This window comes from Chelonia mydas, chromosome 20 (genome assembly GCF_015237465.2).
Source record: "Chelonia mydas isolate rCheMyd1 chromosome 20, rCheMyd1.pri.v2, whole genome shotgun sequence".
Taxonomy (NCBI): domain Eukaryota; kingdom Metazoa; phylum Chordata; order Testudines; family Cheloniidae; genus Chelonia; species Chelonia mydas.
In genome coordinates, this window is record NC_051260.2 from 14,906,734 (window position 1) to 14,928,549 (window position 21,816).

Genomic DNA, 21,816 nt, shown 5'->3' on the forward strand with positions numbered 1-21,816 from the left:
AGCTGGCTGCATCTCGGAGCCGGCCCAAGCAATCCCTGCATAGTTCATCAAGTGTTTGGGCCTTTTTAGGAATTCAGGGCTGGTATCAGCAGGCCCAATCAACAAATCCTCAGGGGGAATCCAGGCTCGTGAAGCAGAGCCCCTGTCTGTCTCCTGCCTCCGACTATTTCACAACAGCCTCTGGGGGGGGAGGCTGTTAGTTCCTTTCAAAGCTGCCATGAATGACTCCTTTATACCCCAGTGGGAGACAGGGGCCGTGTGACTCCCAGCGCTAGGCTCAGGGGAACAATAGCCGGAGCCGTATCTGCTCCTTCTGAGCCCCAAGGCAGATGGTAACCAAGCAAAGCTGCAATACCAGCCCTGGGAGATAAGGGATAATGAGTCGTTTTTACAGCGGGGGGAAACTGAGGTACAGGGGGAGGCCGTGACCTGACCAAAGTCACACGGCAGGACACTGAACAAAGAGTCTTGACTGTCTCTTGCTCTAAGCACTAATCCCCACTCCTTACCCCAGAGCTGGCGATAGAACCCAGGCGTCCTGACTCCCGGCCTCCCCTGCTCCAACTACTAGACCACATGGCCCATTCTGTGGTCCCACACTGTGGCTCCTAGCGTTTCTGGCAGTCCCTGGATGCCTGTGAAAGCATGTGGAAGAGGGAGCCAGTCTGGTTGCCCCACTGGCTCAGGTGACAGGATGTGGGTAGCAGCACACTGGGACGCACACACCCTGGTCTCTCTTAACCTCATTGTACCATGCAACCCACGGCTGTGGCTTCCCCAGGGATCCAGAAGATTCATGAGCAGGAGGGGAGGTGGTTGAGGGTATCACAGTTAGGAGCGGAGATGGTTGCTAACAGCTGCTATGGAGACATGGGTTCTAATCCCACTTCTTCCACCATGTTGCCAGCAGCTTCAATCGAGAAGCCACTGGCAGTGTAAGAAGCACCGGACCTGACCTGACTGATTTATGAAGAATTTGGCTTTGGAGCAAACTCCTTCACTGCTTGCCACTACCCCTGCCCCATAACACGCATCATGCATCATTTCAACGAACACCACCACACAGCATGTCTTCAAGGGCAGAACACTTGCTCGCACGATAAGAACTTGGAAGACAGTGTGCAGTGATGTCCCCCTCTCCCCGCGAGGGCTCCCGCTCTAACAACAGAAACACTCCAGTAACGACAGCCAGGAGATCTTTTCTGTATTAGAACCGTGGCCTTTGCTAAGGGAAAATGGGAGCCTTCCCCCAGGCTAGCGACAGGGGTGAAGCCAAGTCTGGATGGGTTCCTGGAGTGGGGTGGAGGTAAAAGGGACCAGCGCTCTGGACCTCAAACCGATGCAATTGACGTGAGTTCCCCCCAAACCGATGCAAGTGACGTGAGTTCCCCCTTGGGGATATATCCAGGGTGGAAAGGGTCCTTTTACTACCTCCCGCTCGGCCCAAGATAAACAGCGGCCACGGAGTCTGACCCAGCACTGACCCAACTCTGGAAGATGCAGTGAAGGGGGGGGGGCAGCTTTGCACCAGCCAACAGCTGGGGAACAGAGAGGATTGTGGGGCGGGGGGGGAGAAAGTCTGCAGTTCCAGCTGTCCTTAACGAGGTCCAGCTGTTAGCTTGGGGCTCATCAGATGGGAGAGACGTGAAGGGGGGAAGCTCCTGTTGTGTAGAGGTTGGGGAAGTGCCTGCCCACCCCGGCCACGCGTTCCCATGTGTTTGTGGCCGTTTTCAAGCTAAAATTTGAGGAGTGAGGGAACAGGTACAAAGCAGGGCTGGTTGGTTGGATCAATACCCTGGGCAGGGTACAGCCCCTGGCACTCAATCCTGGCCAGGGCACCCCAGGCCCTCGGAAGGGGGCACATTAATAGAACAGGGTGGCTCGATACCAAATACCACCCGGGGCACAGGGGCACAGGCCTACGAGGAAAGCACTGGACTGGGAGTCAGGCTGCCTGGGTTTTAGCTCCAGTTCTGGGAGGGGAGTGGGGTCTAGTGGTTGGAGTAAGGACGGGCTGGGAGCCAGGATTCCTGGGTTCTAGCCCCAGCTCTGGGAGGAGAGTGGGGTCCAGTGGTTAAAGCAGGAATGGGCCGAATGGTGTTGACACCATCAGTTCCATCGCTCACCTGACTTGTGCCTTTAAGGCCCTGGGTTCTGACCCCCGCAGTTTACCAGCTCCTGGCCTGACTCCCACGTGCACCAGATGGCTGGGTTGGCCCAGCCTCCCTGCTCTACCAGAATCCTGCCAGGGCTTGTCCTGGGAGAAAGGAACCAACCTGCAAACGGCTGAGGCTGAGGCGGAGGCTTGAGACTGGAGCCCCGACTAGCCCTGGCAGCAGCCCCCTGTGGGGCTCAGTGCGGGGGGGAGGGGGGCAAAAGTCCTGCAATGGGATTGGAGCTGGGGGCAGAGGTTGTGTCTCCACTGCCCCCTGCTGGCTAGGGTATTGTGTGGGGGGGTACATTGCCTGCAGTTTTGTGTGTGTGTGTGTGTGCGCCCCCCCCCATGCTGGTGTGTGCGTGCATGCACCATATTTATGTGGCTGTCCCCGGCGTACTTGTGCAACCAGCCCCAGGGCAGCTGCAGCGGCTGCTGCGATGGGCTGGATATTAATTTCCTGGTTGTTTTTCCCATTGTGTAACTCACTGGCTCTGAACAGGAACAGTCACTTCCCAGCCTGGCGGGCGGCCAGGGCTGGAGGGAGGCTGCAGCGCTGGGCGGGGGCGGAGGGGACACCTCAGCCTTGCCCCCGGGGCATATCTCACGGCCCGGGGAGCCCAAACGCTACCTGCGCAGCCCTGCTTGAATGCGCCCGCCTCTGGGGTGGGTAGGCCAGTTGTTTCACAGCCACACTGCAACACTGCCCGGGGCTGGCTCACCCAGCGCTGAAATGCAGCCACCTCTGGGGTGGGGCATGGCAGCTGGTAACAGAGCACAGCGACGCCGCACAGGGGAATAAGCTGGGGTATTCCCCCCCCCCCCGCCCGTAGGAACCAGAGTTCAAATTTTGCCAGCTGTGTCATAGGGTGACCCCTTGTGATGACACCAGGCACCGCCGGCTGGGACCTGGTGAGCCCCCCAGCAGCATGTGCCCAGCTGCTTCAACAGAGCCTGGCCAGTGGGGGGCTGCACGGTGTGTCCTGCCTGGGATGGACTCCCCCGGTGATCTGGATTGTTTGGATCCAGGGAGAGGGTCAGCTCAGGTCGGCCTTCCTGTCTCCCGGGAGAGAAGCCCTGCAGGCCAGAGGAGCCGGGTTTGTTCTCTGCGTTTCCGGGCCGTGGACTCTGTTCCAAGAGGCAGGGCCCCCTCGCTGGCCTTTTGCATTTACATCACACGCAAAGCTGCGACTCGGGGTGACCGGGGTGGGGGGGGCCAAGAGCCTGGGGCTGCATCTCGGGGTGATCGGGGGTGGGGGAGTGCTCTCACTGGGGGGGCGCACGGTGGAGGGCCAGCAGGGGGTGCTCTCACTGGCCAAGTACTGACAGCCCAGAGTAGGGGGGGGTCACTCTCACTGCGTGTGGGGGGGAACTGGCAGCATAAGGGGAAGGCACCGTTTGCTTTCCACTGTGCACGGGGCTGTCTCCCTCCCAGGTGGGGGGCACCTGGGTGCTGTGTTGTGGAATGAAGGGGGATTTGGGCAGGCGTACTTAGGAGCTGCAGCAGGGGGGGAGAGGAGGGGGAGAGAGCTGTGCCTGGAGGAGGATGGGGTGATTTGCACCTTACCCCGGGCGTACCCTCACTTGGAGCAGGGCACCCCCGCAGACCACTGAATACAGCTGAGCCGGGCCTGCTCTGAGCCGGGCCCTTTCCTGCAGCCTGCGGCTATAGATAGGGGTTTTCCCCAGAAGCTGGGATGATTCCCAGAACTGAGACCAGGGCCAGAGCCAGTGATAGGGGGAGGGGCTGATAACACCCCAGCTGCCATCATTGGGTGGGGGGGTAGGGAGGAATTGCCCCACCCAGACACTGGTGATGGAGATCCAGTAGGGGGCGCTCTCTCCACGCAGGCAGCGCTCCCCCTTGTGCAACACTAGGGGGCGCTGTGGTGCAGGGAGCAAGGTGGGGGCTCAGTAAGGGGCACTTGGCCCACACAGTCAGTGCTGACCCCAATGCCCCACTCTGTGCGCGTGCATGCGACTCACAGCCCGCTGCTGGATGGGCTCAGCACTGCCTGACTGTGTGTCATAGCCCCCGTAGCGCTAGTGTCTAATGGAGAGCCTCCCATACGTTCCTCCTCATAGTCAGCATCGGCCAGACTGGGCTGCTACTCTCCCAGATCAGTGCCCTATGGCTAGGAGCCCCTGCCAGCCTCTTCAACTCCTCCTCCCCCCCCGGCCCTCCCTCCCATGAAGGCCCTGCCAGTTCTGGGTCCCTGAGGCGGCAAGAACTGGCCCAACCAAATAAGAAGGGAGAGAATTTGGGGGGGGGGGGGGCGGGGGGGTACTCTGCAGGCTTGATGCTAGTGGGAGAGATTAGCAAGGCCTAGAGCGCCACCTCCTGGCTTCAAGGGGTATTGCAGGGTGTGTGTCTCCATCTCTGAAAGCCTCTTAGCAGCTGAGGCTCTCCACATATGAATATCTCCTCCCTCCTAGGCAGCCGAACCCAGCCTTCCCCCCCACAAACACACACACACCCCAGGAGCCCACCTCACAGCTCCTGCCCCCACCCCGCTCCCTGTCCCCCCTCCTTCCTCTCCCTCTGGGGGCATCTGGTACCTGCCCTGGAAGTGATGGGGGACAGATCACCGGGGGGGGCCGGCTCCTTGGCTCATACCTGTCCTTTGAAAGGCCAGACCGAGATTTGGGCAGGTCGGCTCAGCCCTAAAAATACCCCAAGTGGGGATCAAGTTACCCGGAGAGCGGAGCTGGATATCACCGCTGGCCTTCCTGTATCAGGGGACAGGGGTGCTGCTTCCTAGTGGAGAACAGACCTACTGCAGCTGCCAGTGAGGGGACCCGTGCGGGCGCTGCAGTGGTGGGAGCTGGGAGTTGCTGGAACTGAGGGTCAGGGGTTCTGGACCGCCCCCCCCCCCCCGGCAGCTCTGGGTTTGGTTTAGATGCTGGGTTCATCCCCCCTGCTGGCTGTGATCACTTCTGGGCTGGATATAGTCACTGGGTGACAGTGCATGGGGCCAGCCCTGACTGATCGGGGAGAGCACCCCAATCCCTGCGGCACCGTGCCGGGGTGAGCACAGCACTGGCTGCGAGGGGAGAGCACCCCCAGCCTGCGTCGTTCATACCTGTTCAGCAGGTGGGGGCTGTAAGTCGTTGTGACCCCTCCCCCCTTGGGGGAATCACACACACACACCCCCACACACACCCTTTGTGGTGTCAGGCCTCCACTTGATATTGCTTCACAAATGCTCTGGGGTCGGACCCACTGAAGAAAGTAGAACCATCCCCCTTTCCCCCCCCTCAACCCTGCCACTAGAGGGCCCCATAACACAGCAAATGCAGCTGGCTCCCTGCCCAGAGATACATGGATAGACCATCATAGAATCCTAGGACTGGAAGGGACCTCGGGAGGTCATCTAGTCCAGTCCCCTGCACTCATGGCAGGACTATATTTTATCTAGACCATCCCTGACTGGTGTTTGTCCAACCTGCTCTTAAAAATCCCCAATGATGGAGATTCCACAACCTCCCGAGGCAATTTATTCTGCTGGTTAACCGCCCTGACAGTTAGGAAGTTTTTCCTAATGTCCAACCTAAACCACCCTTGCTGCAATTGAAGCCCATTGCTTCTTGTCCTATCCACAGAGGTTAAGAAGAACAATTCTTCTCCCGCCTGCTTGTAACAACCTTCTATGTACTTGAAAACTGTTCTCATGTCCCCTCTCCGTCTTCTCTTCTCCAGACTAAACAAACCCAATTTTTTCAATCTTCCCTAATAGGTCATGTTTTCTAGACCTTTAATCATTTGTGTTGCTCTTCTCTGGACTCTCTCCAATTTGTCCACATTCTTCCTGAAATGTGGCTCCCAGAACTGGACACAATACTCCTGTGGAGGCCTAATCAGCACGGAGTAGAGCGAAAGAATAACTTCTCGTGTCTTGCTCACAACACTCCTGCTAATACATCCCAGAATGATGTTGGCTTTTTTTGCAACAGCGTTACACTGTTGACTCATATTTAGTTTGTGATCCACTATGACCCCCAGACCCCTTTCCCCAGTACTCCTTCTCAGGCAGTCATTTCCCAGTTTGTATGTCTGCAACTAATTGTTCCTTCCTAAGTGGAGCACTTTGCATTTGTCCTTACTGAATTTCATCCCATTTACTTCAGACCATTTCTCCAGTTTGTCCAGATCATTTTGAATTATAAACCTATCCTCCAAAGCACTTGCATCCCCTCCCAGCTTCATATTGCCTGCAAACTTCATAAGTGCACTCTCTATGCCATTATCTAAATCACTGAGGAAGATATTGAACAGAACTGGACCCAGAACTGATCCCTGCGGGACCCCACTCGATATGCCCTTCCAGCATGACTGAACCACTGATAACTACTCTCTGGGAATGGTTTTCTAACCAATTTTGCACCCACCATATAGTAGCTCCATCTAGGCTGTGTTTCCCTAGTTTGTTTATGAGAAGGTCATGCGAGAGAGTATCAAAAGCCTGACTAAAGTCAAGATATACCACATCTACCGCTTCCCCCCCATCCACAAGACTTATTACCTTATCTATCTATCCATCCCTATACACTTGCATCCATCCATCTCGATACACACCCATCTATCTACCTACCTACCCATCCCTATACACACCTAGCTAGCTAGCTATCCTCAGACTTCTACCTATCCATCATGCTGTTTGTAGCACCTGGGGGGGAGTGGGCCTCACTAATTACTATTAATACTCCATTAATCAACAGTAATTAATATGAATCAATCATGAATTATCCCAGAGACTCTCCCATCTTAATAAGTGACCCATGCCTTGAAAAAGTCCCGGCTCCCCCCCGGGTGTCATTACAGCTCGATGCCCACTAGGTGGCAAGAGGTCCCTAGCCAACGTTAACCCCTGAGCCAGAGGTGGAACGAATGCAGCAGGGCTCAGCTGAGGGGTGCCCAGCAGGGGGCAGTGCAGCCCTGGTGAGGGCCCCGCAGAACCGGCACTCATGTCGCATCCAAGCAGCTTTGCAAATGCAGCCTGTCCTGATTCATGTGACCCACAGGTCTGGGGGAAGAGGGGTGGCTAAGGCATCCACAGCATCAGATCTGCAACCTCTTCCAAACACTGGGAGGGGATTGTCACCCACCTCCCTCCCCCCATCCCAGCCCCTCTGGGTCTTCCCAAACCAATCCCAGATTCTTGTGGATAGAACCAGAAATAACTCCCCCCACCTAGCTCCTGCTGGGCACCCCCACTAGAGCCACTGGGGGAGGGAGGCTGACTGGGGAACCCGCCCCGAACACTCCTGTGTGAGAGAGATCTCCAGGGAGAGAAGTAGGCCAGAGCCGGTGACAAGGGCAGCAGGAAGGGCCTCCAGGACGCTCAGAGCCGGGGCTGGTAACCCTCAGTCCCCCGCTGCCCTGCTCTCACCACCTGTTGCATCCTGCCCGAACCTGGGTCCCCCTCCCACAAGCCCCCACACAGGGTCATGCTCCATTGCCCCCGGGCAGGGCTGAACCCAGCCACTCTGGCTCTTAGAGCAGGTGCTAATGGCTGTGACATTATACTTGGTATGGCAACATCCATTTTTTCATGTTCTCTGTGTGTATCTATATCTTCCTACTCTATTTTCCACTGCATGCATCCGATGAAGTGGGGTTTAGCCCACGAAAGCTTATGCCCACATAAATTTGTTAGTCTCTAAGGTGCCACAAGGACTCCTCGTTCTTTTTGCTGATACAGACTAACACGGCTACCACTCTGACACCTTTTACAAGAGCGATCACTCCTAGTCTGCTCACAGCCAGCCACCACCATTTAAATCACTCCCAGCTGAGTCCTCGAGCCAGCCACTCGTGAATTACACAGCAGAGCCACACCAGCAAATTCCCCGGCCCAGACTTTCCCCCAGAAATTGCACCTTGCACCCTCCGGGACAACACGAGCTCATATAAAACCTATCATCTGTCAACAGAAAATGACATTCACAAATCCTGTTATCCCAAATGAAGTTTCCCCAAAACACTTCAATCCCAACACACTGGTTTAGATAACACAGCAAAGCAAATGTATTGACTACAGAGAGATGAATTTTAAGTGATTACAAGCAATGAGGCATAGAAGTCAGAATCGGTTACAAAGAGATAAAAGGTAAAACACAGCTAACACCAAACTTAACAAGCAACGTGAATGCAAAGCAAAGAACTCTCTCTGTCAGTTACAACAGCTTTACTCAAACTGGCTGAATCTTTCAGCCAAGATCTCCCCCAGTCCAGTGCCCCTTCTTTTCTTCATCAAGTGTTGTCTACACCATTGGTAAAGAGAAAAGGAAAGAGATCATTTGGGCCAATTGCTTTCTCCTCTTAAAGCCTTCTCGAGAAACACCTCCAGCTGGGGTTCCTGAGACAAAAGGCCTGAGTGGAGGGGAACTCCCCGCTGTTTCTTTGTCCAGATGTAGATTTTTCTGCTCACACCCTCTTTCCTGCCAAAGAATGGCCACTTAACTAGGTGATGGTCCATTTGATTTCACTGACACCAGGCTGAGGCCTGGGCTAGCTTTTGTCGCTGGGGAACTGGTTTGTCCTTGCTTGGAACCTGTCTTAGGCCACGTCTACACCAGCACTTAAAACTTTTTTCGCTCAAGCTTGTGAAAAAACCCACACCCCTGAGTGACATAAGTTTTGCCGGCATAAGGGCTCGGGTGCACAGCCCGATGTCGGCGAGAGACGCTCTCCGACCAACAGAGCTACGGCCACTCGTCGAGCTGGATGTATGATGTCAGTGGGAGAGCGCTCTCTCCCATCGGCATAACACAGCTACACGGTACAGCTGTGTCACTGGAAACTTGTCAGTGTAGACATGGCCTCAGAAGTATCCTACAGTGGAACTCTATATCTTTACACCCAAAGCTGCCACACATATTCCATCCATACAATAATGATCAGCAAATTATGAGTTTCCAGATGGTACCTCACCAGGCATACTTTGTACAACATTCATCACCTGTCTATGAAAGGGGTGAACATAGGGGTACAGACTGTCACAGCTGGTACCCTCGGAGCCGCAAGGGCACGTAGCAATTTCACTGCTGCCGTAGTGGTCTGGTTTTAACCTACGCCGTCACTCTGCTGTGTTATCTGAGGCTTCAGCTTGTGGTGTGCAGGGTAATCAAGCGGGGAAGCTCCCACAATTTAACACTCAGAGCGAGGGCTCCTCTGTAGCCACAAGCCAGAGGATGGCGCTGGAGTACAGCAGTAATCATCTGGAGCTGTGTGGTTTAGCCTTTCATTTCCATCCACATAAAGACATGAGAGGCCTTCCCCTGGCTCAGCTCCAGCCCCAGGCTGGGGGGACTGGCTAGCTGGCTGGCTCAGGGGGAGGAGAATGGGATCTGGGGCCTTTCCCCTGTAGGGGGCACCGGCTCTGATCTAGATTCTGGGCAGGGGACGGGACTGGCTGGCTCAGGGGGGCTGGGAATAGGATCTGTGGCCTTTCTCCTCGAAGGGGCACCAGTTCCTCTCCCCCACACAGGTGAGGCTGATGTAGACGAACCTATTCCCTAACCTGGAGCAACTGGCCTAGATGGGCCCCTTCCTGGTCTGATCTACCTGGCAACGCTAACGGTGAAGGAGCGGGGTCATCAGCACTCCCTGGTGCACAAGAATGGCCTCGCGGGCAGGGTGCTGCTCGCTCACAGGGGCAGGATACATCCAGGCCCAGCGCTTGGGCTGTTCCCCTGGGACGTATCGCTTCCCTCCAGAGAACAGTACTCAGGGAAACCTGGTACTTTTGGCCTACTTCCCCCGTGCCCCAGCCTGGTCTGTTACCCTAGAGCCCCCCATCTTTCCTGCTTGGCACCCCTGCTGCACCCTGTTTTCCAGCTCAGCCTTATAGGAGCTCTGCCACTTTTTTCCACCTGTCTTCCCCCTCGCACCGCAGACCCCCGCCCTCCTTCACTAAATCCCCAGGAAAACCTTAATAAACCCCCCAGTCATCTGTGCGGCAAGCAGAGCACGTCTTTCTTCTGGGGGTGCGGGGGGAGTCTTGGGTGAGCACAGGCTGGGGATGCAGAGTGCATGGGCTTATTGGGGGGCGGGGGTGCTGAAGCGGGGGGCATGGGGTACTGAGATGGGGGTGCAGGGTGCACAGAGAGGGGATGCAGGCGGTGCTCAAGTTGAGGGTATGGAGAATTTGCGGTGGGGGGGGGGAAGGTGCCGCAGGCCAGTTGAGTTGGGGGGGGGGGAAGCAGCCGGGGTGCAGCCATGGGCGCGCGCGCTGCACGGAGAGGGGCTCCGGAGCGCACTGGAGCTGGGGTGCAGCCATGGGCGCGCGCAGCGAGGTGTAACACGCGCGGGGAGGCCGGACAGCTCTCGCTCATGCGCAAATTGCACAGCGGCTCTCGCTGGCCCGCCCCTCCCCGTCTCCCCCGGGCTCCATTTAAAGGCGCATGCGAGGCCGCGGAAGGCTTAAGGGAAGAGCCGCAGCCAGAGCGAGACCATGCGGGAGATCGTGCACCTCCAGGCCGGGCAATGCGGCAACCAGATCGGAGCCAAGGTCAGGGCGGGGCCGGGCCAAAGGGGGTGTAGGGAGGGGCCCTGGGGGTGGGGGCATGAAGGCCGCTGGGGATCGGGACCCGGTGGTGGGAGCTGGGGTGGTGGGAAGCGGGGGGTCCGCAGGATCTCAGCCCGGCCCCTGGTGGGGCGGGTAAAGGCTTTGGGTCACCCCCTTTATCCTTGGGTTTGTCTTTCCTTGCCAGGGTCCCTAGCCCAGTGCGACCCCCACCGCTGTCAGTGCCCTGCTGATTGGGGAGACCCCTTACCAGGCGCTTGCGTGGGGGGCGGGGGCTGGTAACCTGATCGGGCAGCTAGTAGTTCTGTGCCCGGTGTGGGGGGGGGGGCGGGGTCTGGCTGGGGTACCCCCCCGGGTCTGGCTGGGGTACCCCCCCCGCTTGCCCACCCCAAGTCCTTTCTGTGCCCCGATCCCGCCTGCCTGGAGAAGGACACGCCGAGCAGCTGTTTGCTGCAGTGAGGGGTGGGGTGGGGTGGGCAGAAGGGCCGGTTCCCAGCCCCCCTGTCCCTGAAATAGCGGCGGATCCACGGGGCGGGCTGAAATAAAAGGGTGAGATAGCCAGGGGAGCAGCCCTTCCCCACCCACCCAGGACGAAAATGCAGCGTGTCCCCCCCGCTGCAGGAGAAGATCCGTGGAACAGGGGGCGGGGCGGGGGGGGGAAGAAATCTGCCAGTGCCGCATGAGTGGGGCTGGGTGGAGAGGCGGCCCTGCGCACACTCACAATGGCTCCCTTCGGGGAAATCTGCCCGTTGCAGGGAGCGCCTGTGGGGAGAGGTGGGAGCCTTGACCTGGCTTTTTGCTGGCCCTCTAGCCTCTTAAAATAGCCGCGCGCTTCCCCCTCGGTTTGCCCCATGGCAGGGGCAGCGGGGCAGGGTGGGTCTCTTGCAGTGGCATGAGGCCGGGGATGAACATGGCTTCCCCTGCTGCAGATGGAGAAGCCAAGCTTGCATGACGGGTCTGGAGCGGAGAGGGCCCCGGATCTGTCTGTCCGGCTCTTCCTGCACCCAGCCGGTGACTCACCAGAGAGCTGTGAATTAGTCACTGCCCGGCAGGAATGGGGCGCAGGATCGGGTGGCAGGGAGATTCCTGGCCAGACGGGCAGGGATGTGCCGGCCCAGCTGCCAGGCGGGGAAAGAGATCTGAGCAATGCGGGAATAATGCAGAGCCTTTCCCTTGGGAAAGCTGCTCCTCTCAAATGCCTGAGCGACCCACCCATCCCGGAGGGGGCAGAAACAGGGATGCAGCTCTGGCCCGAGCCTCCCCTGCCAGATCTCCCCTGACCCGTACAGTCTGATGCTAGACAGCATATGGCAGCTTCCCCCCCCCCCCCACCAGTCGCTGCACATGTTGGCAGAAAGGCCCATTTCTCTTTATTGGACCAATCGCCCCATGCTGGAGCGGACAGGGGCTGCGATGGCAAAGCACCAAACCTGTACCAGGTCTCTCTCTCTCCGCGAAGTGAATCTGAAAGGCCTGGCGTGGCTGTCTCTGATCAGGAGCTTGGCTTTATTGCCGGTTGCACCTGTTAAATGGACTCCACTCCAGCCCGTTAGCCCCTGTCTAGGTTGGAGTCCTCGTCCACTTGTCTCTCTCAACGTCCTCCAGCTGGGGTATTAAATCCCTGCGGTCCTCCCACCATTGCCTCTGGCTGCCCAAATGGAAGCCAGATCCCCTGGCACGCCAAGCCCGGGGGCACCTTGGATCAAAATGCCGAGCTGTGGTGGGGAGCAGAGTGGCTTGTTGGCCTCCAGTGCTGGAGCCACCCTGGGGGAATCTTGCCAGCTCTGGTATGGTGACGTCCCCAGGGCGTCTGGCAGGTCAGGGTGCTGCTGGTTTGCGGGTGGGAGCTGAGGGTGTAAAGTTGTGAGCATTGGGGAGCAAACAGGGGTGGGAGAGCCCCTCCCAGCCCTAGTCAGCGATGAATCTCCTCTCCTCAAAGGCACTGAGTGCTGGGAGTTGGTTCGCTCCCTGCCTGATGCTGCCGTAGTTGCATGACTGATCCAGAAGCTGCACGTTCACTTAAGGCGGGGGCCTTATCCCCGGCATGCACTTGGGGGGGGCCTTATCGGCTGAGCTGGTACCTCGCCTGCCTGGCATTGCGTCAGCATTGTAAATCCTTTGTTACGGGGGAGGCGGAGAAAAAAAAATCTCAGAACCAGAGTAATTCACCAGTCGTGGCCTAGCTGAAAGGGCAGCTTCCCCTGCCCGGGGAGGGATTCCAGAGCGTGGAGTCCATGGGACTAAGGCCAAAGAGCTGGGAGCCTGGAGCACTGGTTGGAGAGGGCAGATCTGGCCCTACAAGGCTGCTGTGGGCTGGTGACAGCCTCAAACAGGGAGTTCTCCCAGGCACTCAGAACCGTGGTTGGCCTCGGCCCGGAGTTTCTTGATCTGTCTAGCAAGGCCTTGTGCGGGGATGGCCTGGTGGCTTGGCCAGAGGCTGGGCGGCGTTGGCTCATGCCAATAGGTTGCGGGGGCAGGCCCAGAGCATCATGCCAAGTCACCAGGTGGGGCGGACTTGCCCTGCTCCCAGTGGAAGTGGGGCGCATCCTGATGCGGGCCACGTTGCCTCTCCTTCGGGTGGGGCCGCTGGCAATGGGGCGCGGGGGGCTGGGGTGTCCGGCTGCTCCATCTGCACTGGGGGGACGTGTCCTAGGATCGCCCCCGTTCTCCTAATAGACACTTGGTCTACAGGGTCAGTCTAAAAGTCCCTGGCAGCCCTGCTTGCCTGCGGTGTTTTTCCCCGTCCTCCCCCTCTTCTCCCCCCCACCCTCGCCTGGCTAAGGCTGCCCGTGGGTGTTGCTAGGATGGCTTTGGGGATGCAGATCCAGCCCACTCCGATTGCTTTGGGGATGCAGATCCAGCCCACTCAGCTTGCACTTCCCCAAACATCTGCCCACCCCGGGATCTGAAGGCTTTTAACCAAAACCGGGAAAAAGACACCCAGCCATGTTGCATGGGGGTGGCTGATGTGTATTTGTGTGTGTGGGGGGGGGGGGGATTCTGCCCTGTGTGGCTATGGGAAGCCTGGCCCCGCCTGGTAATGGGATCAAGGCTCATGTTCCCACATGCCTCCTGCAGACAGAACAAAGCTCGGATTTAAAGTGCCCCTGCGGTGTACAGGCCCCTCCGCAAAGAGGGCTGGCGCTGCCCCTCCCCCGCCCTCTTTCAATGGCCTGTCTCTTTAAAAAGCCAAACCTGTCAGGCCAGGGCTGGTGCAGGGTGGAGGAATCTGCATGGGGATGGGGGGTTATTTTTGGATCCCTGCTGGTGTTGGTGGGGGGAGGGGTGTTCAGTGGAATCTGGATGGGGGGGGCTGTCCCCTGGAGGGAGTCTGAAACAAGCTCAATGGCTTGTTTCACCCCTTGTTTTTAGGGGTTCAGTTCCTCCTGCGGAGGCCGGTTGCCGGCAAACACCCCCCCCCAAGATACCAATTCTCCTTCCCAGCCCTGTACACCAGCAGGGAACGGAACCCCTGAAATTGAGGGGTGAAGCCAGGCACCAGAATAGCTCCCTCCACATATTTTTGTTGCATACTTGGCCCCCAAAAATGTGCCCCAATTCTGGCCAGTTGGGATCCAACCCCCAATTCTAGGGAAGGGCGCTGCTGCCTCCTCACACCCCAGTTGCAGCCAGCCTGGATCTGAGACCCCTGAAATATTAGCCCAGCAAGAGGGGAGACTTGCAGTCTACAATTTCCCCCTATCCCGTGCTTCAGATTTTAGAAGAGGGACACCCCTACCCCTGATCTTCATCCCCATCCCTCCTGGGTTCTAGCCTCCACTCCAGTATGGGGTCTAGTGCCTGGGGGGTGGAGGGAAGGATGCCTGGGTTCTATTCCTGGATCTAGGGGTGCTGGCAAGGGAGGGCACCCCTTCCTGTAGCATGTGGTGGTGGGAGCAGAGGGGTAAGTGACAGCACGAAGACCAGGCAGAGGAGGGGAGTGGGTGCCTGCTGTCCTGGGGTTTTTTTTAAGGGGTGTGTGGGGGCGGGGGGTCTGCTTCTTTGCTGTCCCCCAGGTTCTGCCTTAGCAGATTCCTTGCCACCCACCCCCACTTCCTCCCATGTCGCCAGCACCGGGTATAAATAGAACCTGCTGCAGCATAGTGGTGAGATTGAAAGAGGCGAGGGCTTGCGGCTCCATTTTAGAGCCATGCTGCAGAATGGCAGGGAGGGATTGCTGGGCGGGTGCCAGCTGGGGGGCGGGGGGTGGGTGTGTGTGTGTGTAAATCTCCTGCTGGACAATAGACTGGTGTTCGATCCGTGCTGATTTCTTTTGACCTGAATGTTGCAATTCCGTCTTCTCTCTCTCTCTCTCTTCCCCCCTGCCAGATACAGACCTGATTGTCTGTGACGGTAAGGGGCAGCAGGGAGGCAGGACTCCTGGGTTCTAGCCCCCGCCTCTGGGAGAAGAGTGTGGGGTCTGTGGCTAGGGTTGCGGGGGGGAAGGGGTGGCTGGGTTCTATTCCTGGCTCTGGGAGGGGAGCTAGAGAAGGGGGCAGGGCTGCGAATCCCGATTCCTGGGTTCTCTCCTAACGGGGAGGAAGCTGGGTTTCATGGCTAGAGACTGGGACTGGGAGTTGGACTCCTGGATTCTTGAAGTGGGGTATTCTAGTGGTGAGAGAAGCGGGGGAGCCAGGGCTCCGTCCTGGGTGCTCCACCCCCTCCCCAGTTCTGCCTGCGAGTGAAGGTGGATTGATCCCCTTATTGTAGGTGGGGGCTCAGCCAGTTGAAAACTGCTGTCCTTTAAGCTGATCCCACAAAAGGGGGCCTTGTACCTTCCAGGAGGGCCCGAATGGCCATGTGGTGCTTGAGAGTGACACCAGTGCCATCTGTTGCCCTGGTTTGCGGGATGTCCCATTACCCTGCAAATTCCCCTGGGTTCACAGGCACTTAACCCAAGCACCCAACTGTACGTTAGACCAACACTTCCAGGGTTGCTGTTCCACGACTGATCAAATCACAAGGACCCCGCCCTGGGGAGTGCGCTTGCAAACAACCTTCCAGAGATTTCCTGAAATGTACCAGCTCTGACAGTCTCGCATCCCTCCCGATGGCTCCATGTGGGCTGGGATGAAAGAGACCTGGCTTCAGTTCACATCTGAGCTCTCAAACCCAGTCGTGATGGGCGGTAAATTCTCCTGACAATCTGGATTTTAAGCACCCTAGATGGGAGCAGAGCCCTTGAAAATCTAGTTCTAAACTCCCTTGAAAACATGGCCCTTAATCGTTCTCTGCCTCAGTTTCCCCATCTGTCTATAAGGGAGATAAGCCTTTCTCTGCCGTGCCTATTCTACCTTGTAAGCATTTGAGGCAGGGACTCTCTCTCTCTCTCTCTCTGTGTGTGTGTGTGTGTGTGTGTGTGTGTACGTACAGACCCTAGCCCAGTTGGAGCCCCGATTTTCTTGGGTTTGAGGTCTTTAGTACTTCTGGAATTTTAAAAAAGCCAGACACTTATCCTGGGGAAATGGGGTAAGCCAGTTTCTCCACCCCACCCCCGTTTCCCCCCCAGTCTCCCCCAGCAAGCCGGTTCTGAGTGAAGTACTAACCCAGCTTGTGGAAAGTGACAGATAATACCGCCAGTGTCCCTGTAACTGGTGCAAATGCCACCTGCAGTTAGCCTAGCTATGATGACAGCTTGATAAATAAATTACACTCCCATCTCCCTGACTGAGGTGCAGAGACCACTGAAAGCAAATACAATATGCTCCTTACAATGAAGGCACCACAGACCCAGGTATTCGATCAGTTTTCCTAAAAGGATCTGAGGCAGGCAGATGCTAATAACTCAGCGGGTGGGGGGAGAAGGGGATGATATGGCAGGTATCTAGTTGCACCTTCTCACAGAGGAGGGGGGCTGCTGCAACAGCTATCAAGCTGAGGCAGACCTGGCTAGAGCAGGTTTAATGATCATGCTTCAGGGCACCTTCCAGTCACCAGCTAGCGGTCAGGAAGGAATACATCTCTCATGTGGCAGGTTAGTGTTGCATAAGCTTGGGTGGGTTTCTCTGCAGCCAGCCCTGGTGCCAGGCTAGATCCAGTCTGCAATTGCTCGTGGAAGGGTTTGATTATGTGATTTCTTTTAACCCCTTCCTCCACCCTCTCCTGCAGTTTTGGGAAGTCATCAGTGATGAGCATGGCATAGACCCCACCGGTACCTACCATGGAGACAGTGACCTGCAGCTGGAGAGGATCAACGTGTATTACAATGAGGCTTCAGGTACAGAGTCCGGAGGGGTGGGTGGAATTGTGGGGGCGGGGGTCTCTAACCGCAGCCTGTCTGTGACTAGTGGGTCTAGAGGGATCTCCCCTATTAACATGCAACTTCCCGGAGGGTGCTTAAAGCTTTGTGGCTAGTTCCTTTTTTAATGTCATGCTGGGAGGGAAGTGGCCTGGTTGGGAGTGCACCCTAGTGGGTGGAACACAGGACCAGGGAGTCAGAACTCCTGGGTCCTATACCCAGCTCTGGGAGGCGAGTGCAGTCCAGTGGTCACCGCAGGGGACTGGGAAGCAGGAATCCTGGGTTCTCTCCCCTGCTATGAGCTCTTGTCAGATCACTCAAGTGCTTCATTTCCTCTCCTCTCAAATAGCGAGTGCCCAGGTTTTGTGGGGGTGGATACGAGGCTGAATGCTCCTTCCTGGTGCGCTATGAGAGCCTCTGACGCACAGCGATACTTGCAAAGTGAGAAGCAAATTGCTGGCAGCACCTGCCGTCAGTGGAGAGTTTGTGGGGCCAGGGGAGAGAGTGTGGTGGGGGGAGAGGGCTCAGCAGCTGCTCTGGCTACATCTGTAGCAATCCATTGCTTGCGGGAGGAGAGGAACCACCCCTGCAATGCACACACCTTGGTCTCAGGCCTACTGAGGTGAACTCGGTGCTTGGCCCCACCCGCCAGCTAGAAGCTCCCAGGGCAGATGGGTGACACAACCTGTGATGACAAAACCCGGCCTCCTGAAAGCATCTGATCTCTCTCTCCCCAAGGTGGGAAGTACGTGCCCAGGGCAGTCCTGGTGGACCTGGAACCTGGGACCATGGACTCGGTCCGATCTGGTCCTTTTGGGCAGATCTTCAGGCCTGACAACTTTGTCTTCGGTAAGGTGGGCAGCACTGAGTTGCTGGGGTCTCGGGGGGTGGGTGGGGGTCCCCAGCAATGCAGGAACAGCTGAGGTGCCCTGCAAGTTTCTTCCCCAAATAGCTCCGTCTGTAATTGGCTAGTTTTGCCACCACTTGGCAGGGGGTCCCCTCTCAGTGGGACCTGTGTTTCAGGGACAAGGGGAATCCCTAGAGGGTAGGTTAATGATCATGACCCCACAAGCTACCCATGGAGGAGACTGACTTCCCCCCGCCCCCCGCCGTCACGGAGTCCCCGGGCGATGCTCTGAAACTGCTCCATATGAAGCCAGTCAGGACTTTGGGGGAGCCTCCTCTTTCTGAGCAGACTGTGTCTCCAGGGCAAGAAGCTCACACGGCTTCCATCTTCCTGGGTCTGACCTCGGAGCATTCAGCATCCCCTGCCCCTCCGTGCGCTTCCCCCAGCGAGTCCGCCCAGGCGGGGTCCTGGGGAAGCCGGAGGGCCCTGCCCCCCAACTCCGCAGTCAGACGTGACTCTCAGCCAGCCAGTAAAACAGAAGGTTTATTAGACGACAGGGACATGGTCTAAAACAGAGCTTGTGGGTACAGAGACCAGGCCCCCTCAGTCAAGTCTGTCTTGGGGGGCAGGGAGGCCAGAGCCCCATCTGGGCCTCCCTCCATTTCCACAGCCAGTTCCAAACTGAAACTCTCCTGCCCCTCCTCTGGCCTTTGTCTCTTTCACGGGCCAGGAGGCCACCTGATCTTTGTTCTCCAACACCTTCAGTTGGCAGCTTTGCAGAGGAGGGGCCCAGGCCATCAGGAGACAGGGTGTCGGCCATTCTCTGTGCAGACACCATCACAATGGCCCCCTAGGGCTCTGCAACAATCACACACCATTATCCCACCACCTAGATACTTAAGAACTGCATAGGGGAAACTGAGGCACCCACACAGTATTCAGAGAAAACATTAAGAACATTCCCACTTTGTCACACCCCCCACAAGGCGGGAGGGGCAGGGCCTGTGGAGGGCCAGTCTATTCCCAGGTCAGCCTGTTTTCTCCCAGCTGGTGGGTGATGGCTTCTGTCCCTGCATTCCCTGTCCCCACCAAGAAGGGGTGACAATGAGATGGTTAGGAAAGGTGGGGCTTGGGTTATGGGTGGGGTTTGGGGTACCACCCCACTGTCCCTCTCCAACTTGACCCCTTGGGCTCCTGTGCTGGTTCTGGCCAGCGGTGTGGCCTAGTGGTGAGAGCAGTGGCTAGGGGAAGGGAGAAGCCAAGACTCCAGAGTTCTCAGAAAACTGACTGTCTTTTCTGGGGAGGAAATCTCTCAAAAGCAATCTGGGTGGAGTAGAACTTGCTGAAGAAGCTCAGAGCATGTGTGAATTGCTTTTAATTACTGGGCAAGGCACTTTAATTAACAACCCCCACCTACACCGTCTGCATCTTCAGGAAGGAATTGGAGAGCCCCAAGGCATTGGCTGATTCATTCAACTATGGATTTTTGCCAGTGTCTGGATCCCATGTCGGACCAGATGGTGCAGGATCTGAAAGCTGCAGGGTTACCCCAGGCTCTCCAGTGACATGTCCAGGCTTCTGAGCAGGGGATGGGGCTAAGAAGCTGAAGTCTCGGAAAGTGGGCAGTGTCAAACTTCGGCCCTCTTTCAGCAGGCCCAACCTTTGTGGCACCGTGAAGGGGCTGGAGCTCCAGCGGGTGGGTGCTTGGCGCTGTCTGAATTGGGCCACACCAGAGCCAGTCTTGGCTGGAGAAGTTATTGCACAGTTGTGAGGCTGCAGCACCAGGTGGGGGTGTTGTCCCCTGGCTCCCCGCCAGCCTGTGTGCTTCCTTCCTGTCCTGTCATGGGCAATCTAGTCTCCTTGGTCCTCTGCCCCATCCTGCTGAAAGGGCTGGTTGTGTCTGGCAGCTGTGTGCACACAATGAACTGTCCAGGGGGCCCATGTGTTGAGTTTGGTGGAACTCAGCCCTGGGATCATCCATGGAGCCCCCAAGGCTGAGATCTGCTCAACTCAACACACAGGCCTTCAACGGAGACCATGTCCAACCCTCAATCAAGGGTTGGCTTGGTAGAGGGTGGAAACTCCCATCTCCCCCCCCCTCCCCCCCCCCCAAGCCATGCAACCCTTAGTGCTCCTGGAATGGAACTGGACCCCTCTCCAGTTGATTTAATTGGGGATTTAATTGGGGATTGGCCCTGCTTTGAGCAGGGGGTTGGACTAGATGACCTCCTGAGGTCCCTTCCGACCCTGATATTCTATGATTCCCCACCTTCCTTGCCGCCTAGGTCAGAGCGGAGCTGGTAACAACTGGGCCAAGGGGCACTACACGGAGGGGGCCGAGCTGGTGGACTCGGTGCTGGATGTGGTGAGGAAGGAGGCGGAGAGCTGCGACTGCCTGCAGGGCTTCCAGCTGACCCACTCGCTGGGCGGCGGCACCGGCTCGGGCATGGGCACGCTGCTGATCAGCAAGATCCGGGAGGAGTACCCCGACCGCATCATGAACACCTTCAGCGTGGTGCCGTCGCCCAAGGTCTCGGACACGGTGGTGGAGCCCTACAACGCCACCCTGTCCGTCCACCAGCTGGTGGAGAACACGGACGAGACCTACTGCATCGACAACGAGGCCCTGTACGACATCTGCTTCCGCACCCTCAAGCTCACCACCCCCACCTACGGCGACCTCAACCACCTGGTCTCTGCCACCATGAGCGGCGTCACCACCTGCCTCCGTTTCCCCGGGCAGCTCAACGCTGACCTCCGCAAACTGGCCGTCAACATGGTGCCCTTCCCTCGCCTCCACTTCTTCATGCCCGGCTTTGCCCCCTTGACCAGCCGCGGCAGCCAGCAGTACCGGGCCTTGACCGTGCCGGAGCTGACCCAGCAGATGTTTGACGCCAAGAACATGATGGCGGCCTGTGACCCCCGCCACGGGCGCTACCTGACGGTGGCGGCCGTCTTCCGCGGCCGCATGTCCATGAAGGAGGTGGACGAGCAGATGCTGAACGTGCAGAATAAGAACAGCAGCTACTTCGTGGAGTGGATCCCCAACAACGTCAAGACGGCCGTGTGCGACATCCCGCCCCGCGGGCTCAAGATGGCCGCCACCTTCATTGGCAACAGCACGGCCATCCAGGAGCTCTTCAAGCGCATCTCGGAGCAGTTCACCGCCATGTTCCGCCGCAAGGCTTTCCTCCACTGGTACACCGGCGAGGGCATGGACGAGATGGAGTTCACCGAGGCGGAGAGCAACATGAATGACCTGGTCTCCGAATACCAGCAGTACCAGGATGCCACGGCTGAGGAAGGCGAGTTCGAAGAGGAGGCAGAGGAAGAAATGGCATAGACCTTCCCGTTCCCTCTGTCCCCGACACACGCACCTTGTGCCCACCAGTCCTACCAAACCAATGGACCACGTTGCCCCTGCTGGCATAGGCTTGAACGTTCTCCACCCAGCGAGAAACCGATAAGAGCTTGGTGCAAACCCTGCCCCCTACTGGTAGGTTGGGGAAGTTCAAGGTGTCTGTGTAGTAGTGGGAGGGTTTGTCGGCCTTGTTCGGGAATTGGCAGCAAGTGGTAATAGGTCTAGGTAAAACTGTCAGTCTCTTCCCTTTTCATCCACCGCATCTCGCCCTCCAGAAACACAGCTCTCCTGCAGTGAATTCTGTCTTCATGTCATGTACAGTCATGTGATTTCTCTTTCTTTCCAGAGATGAGTATGCACTAACTCGTCACTTGCTCTTTTTTGTTTGTTGTTGTTTTTGTGCTGGGCTTAAAATAAAACTAGAGGATCATGGAACTCATGGGGGGGGAGGGTTTTGTGGAAAGGGGCAGGGTAAGGAATTGATCTCCAGGGTGGCAATCCTCCCTAATCCCCCCCAAACCCCCTCCAAGATCTTTCTGCTTTCAAAACAGTTTGTCTGTGTATGTTTCCACAATAAAATATTGAATAATATTAAAGTGCAAGCGTGCTGGTCTCTTTCTCACAAAGATCAGCCACAAATGGGCACACTACAGGATGCTTGGGGGGGGGGTGTGGGGGGGGGCCCTT

At 57.3% G+C, this 21,816-nt stretch overlaps 1 protein-coding gene across 1 annotated transcript; it reads left to right on the forward strand.

Annotated features, from left to right (window-relative positions):
• Positions 1-10,401: 10,401 nt before the first annotated feature.
• On the forward strand, positions 10,402-21,725 carry TUBB4A (tubulin beta 4A class IVa). Its single transcript, XM_037887988.2, has 4 exons — positions 10,402-10,668; positions 16,792-16,900; positions 17,660-17,770; positions 20,054-21,725. The coding sequence occupies exons 1-4, from the start codon at positions 10,612-10,614 to the stop codon at positions 21,109-21,111; spliced, it is 1,335 nt and encodes a 444-aa protein (XP_037743916.1). The 5' UTR covers positions 10,402-10,611; the 3' UTR covers positions 21,112-21,725.
• Positions 21,726-21,816: the final 91 nt, after the last annotated feature.

Excerpts from the sequence above, each read along its gene's own strand:
- TUBB4A (XM_037887988.2), top strand. The coding sequence starts at position 10,612 with ATGCGGGAGATCGTGCACCTCCAGGCCGGGCAATGCGGCAACCAGATC. Across the intron at positions 16,901-17,659 it reads GTATTACAATGAGGCTTCAG|GTGGGAAGTACGTGCCCAGG; the intron begins GTACAGAGTCCG and ends TCTCTCCCCAAG. Across the intron at positions 17,771-20,053 it reads GCCTGACAACTTTGTCTTCG|GTCAGAGCGGAGCTGGTAAC; the intron begins GTAAGGTGGGCA and ends CTTGCCGCCTAG.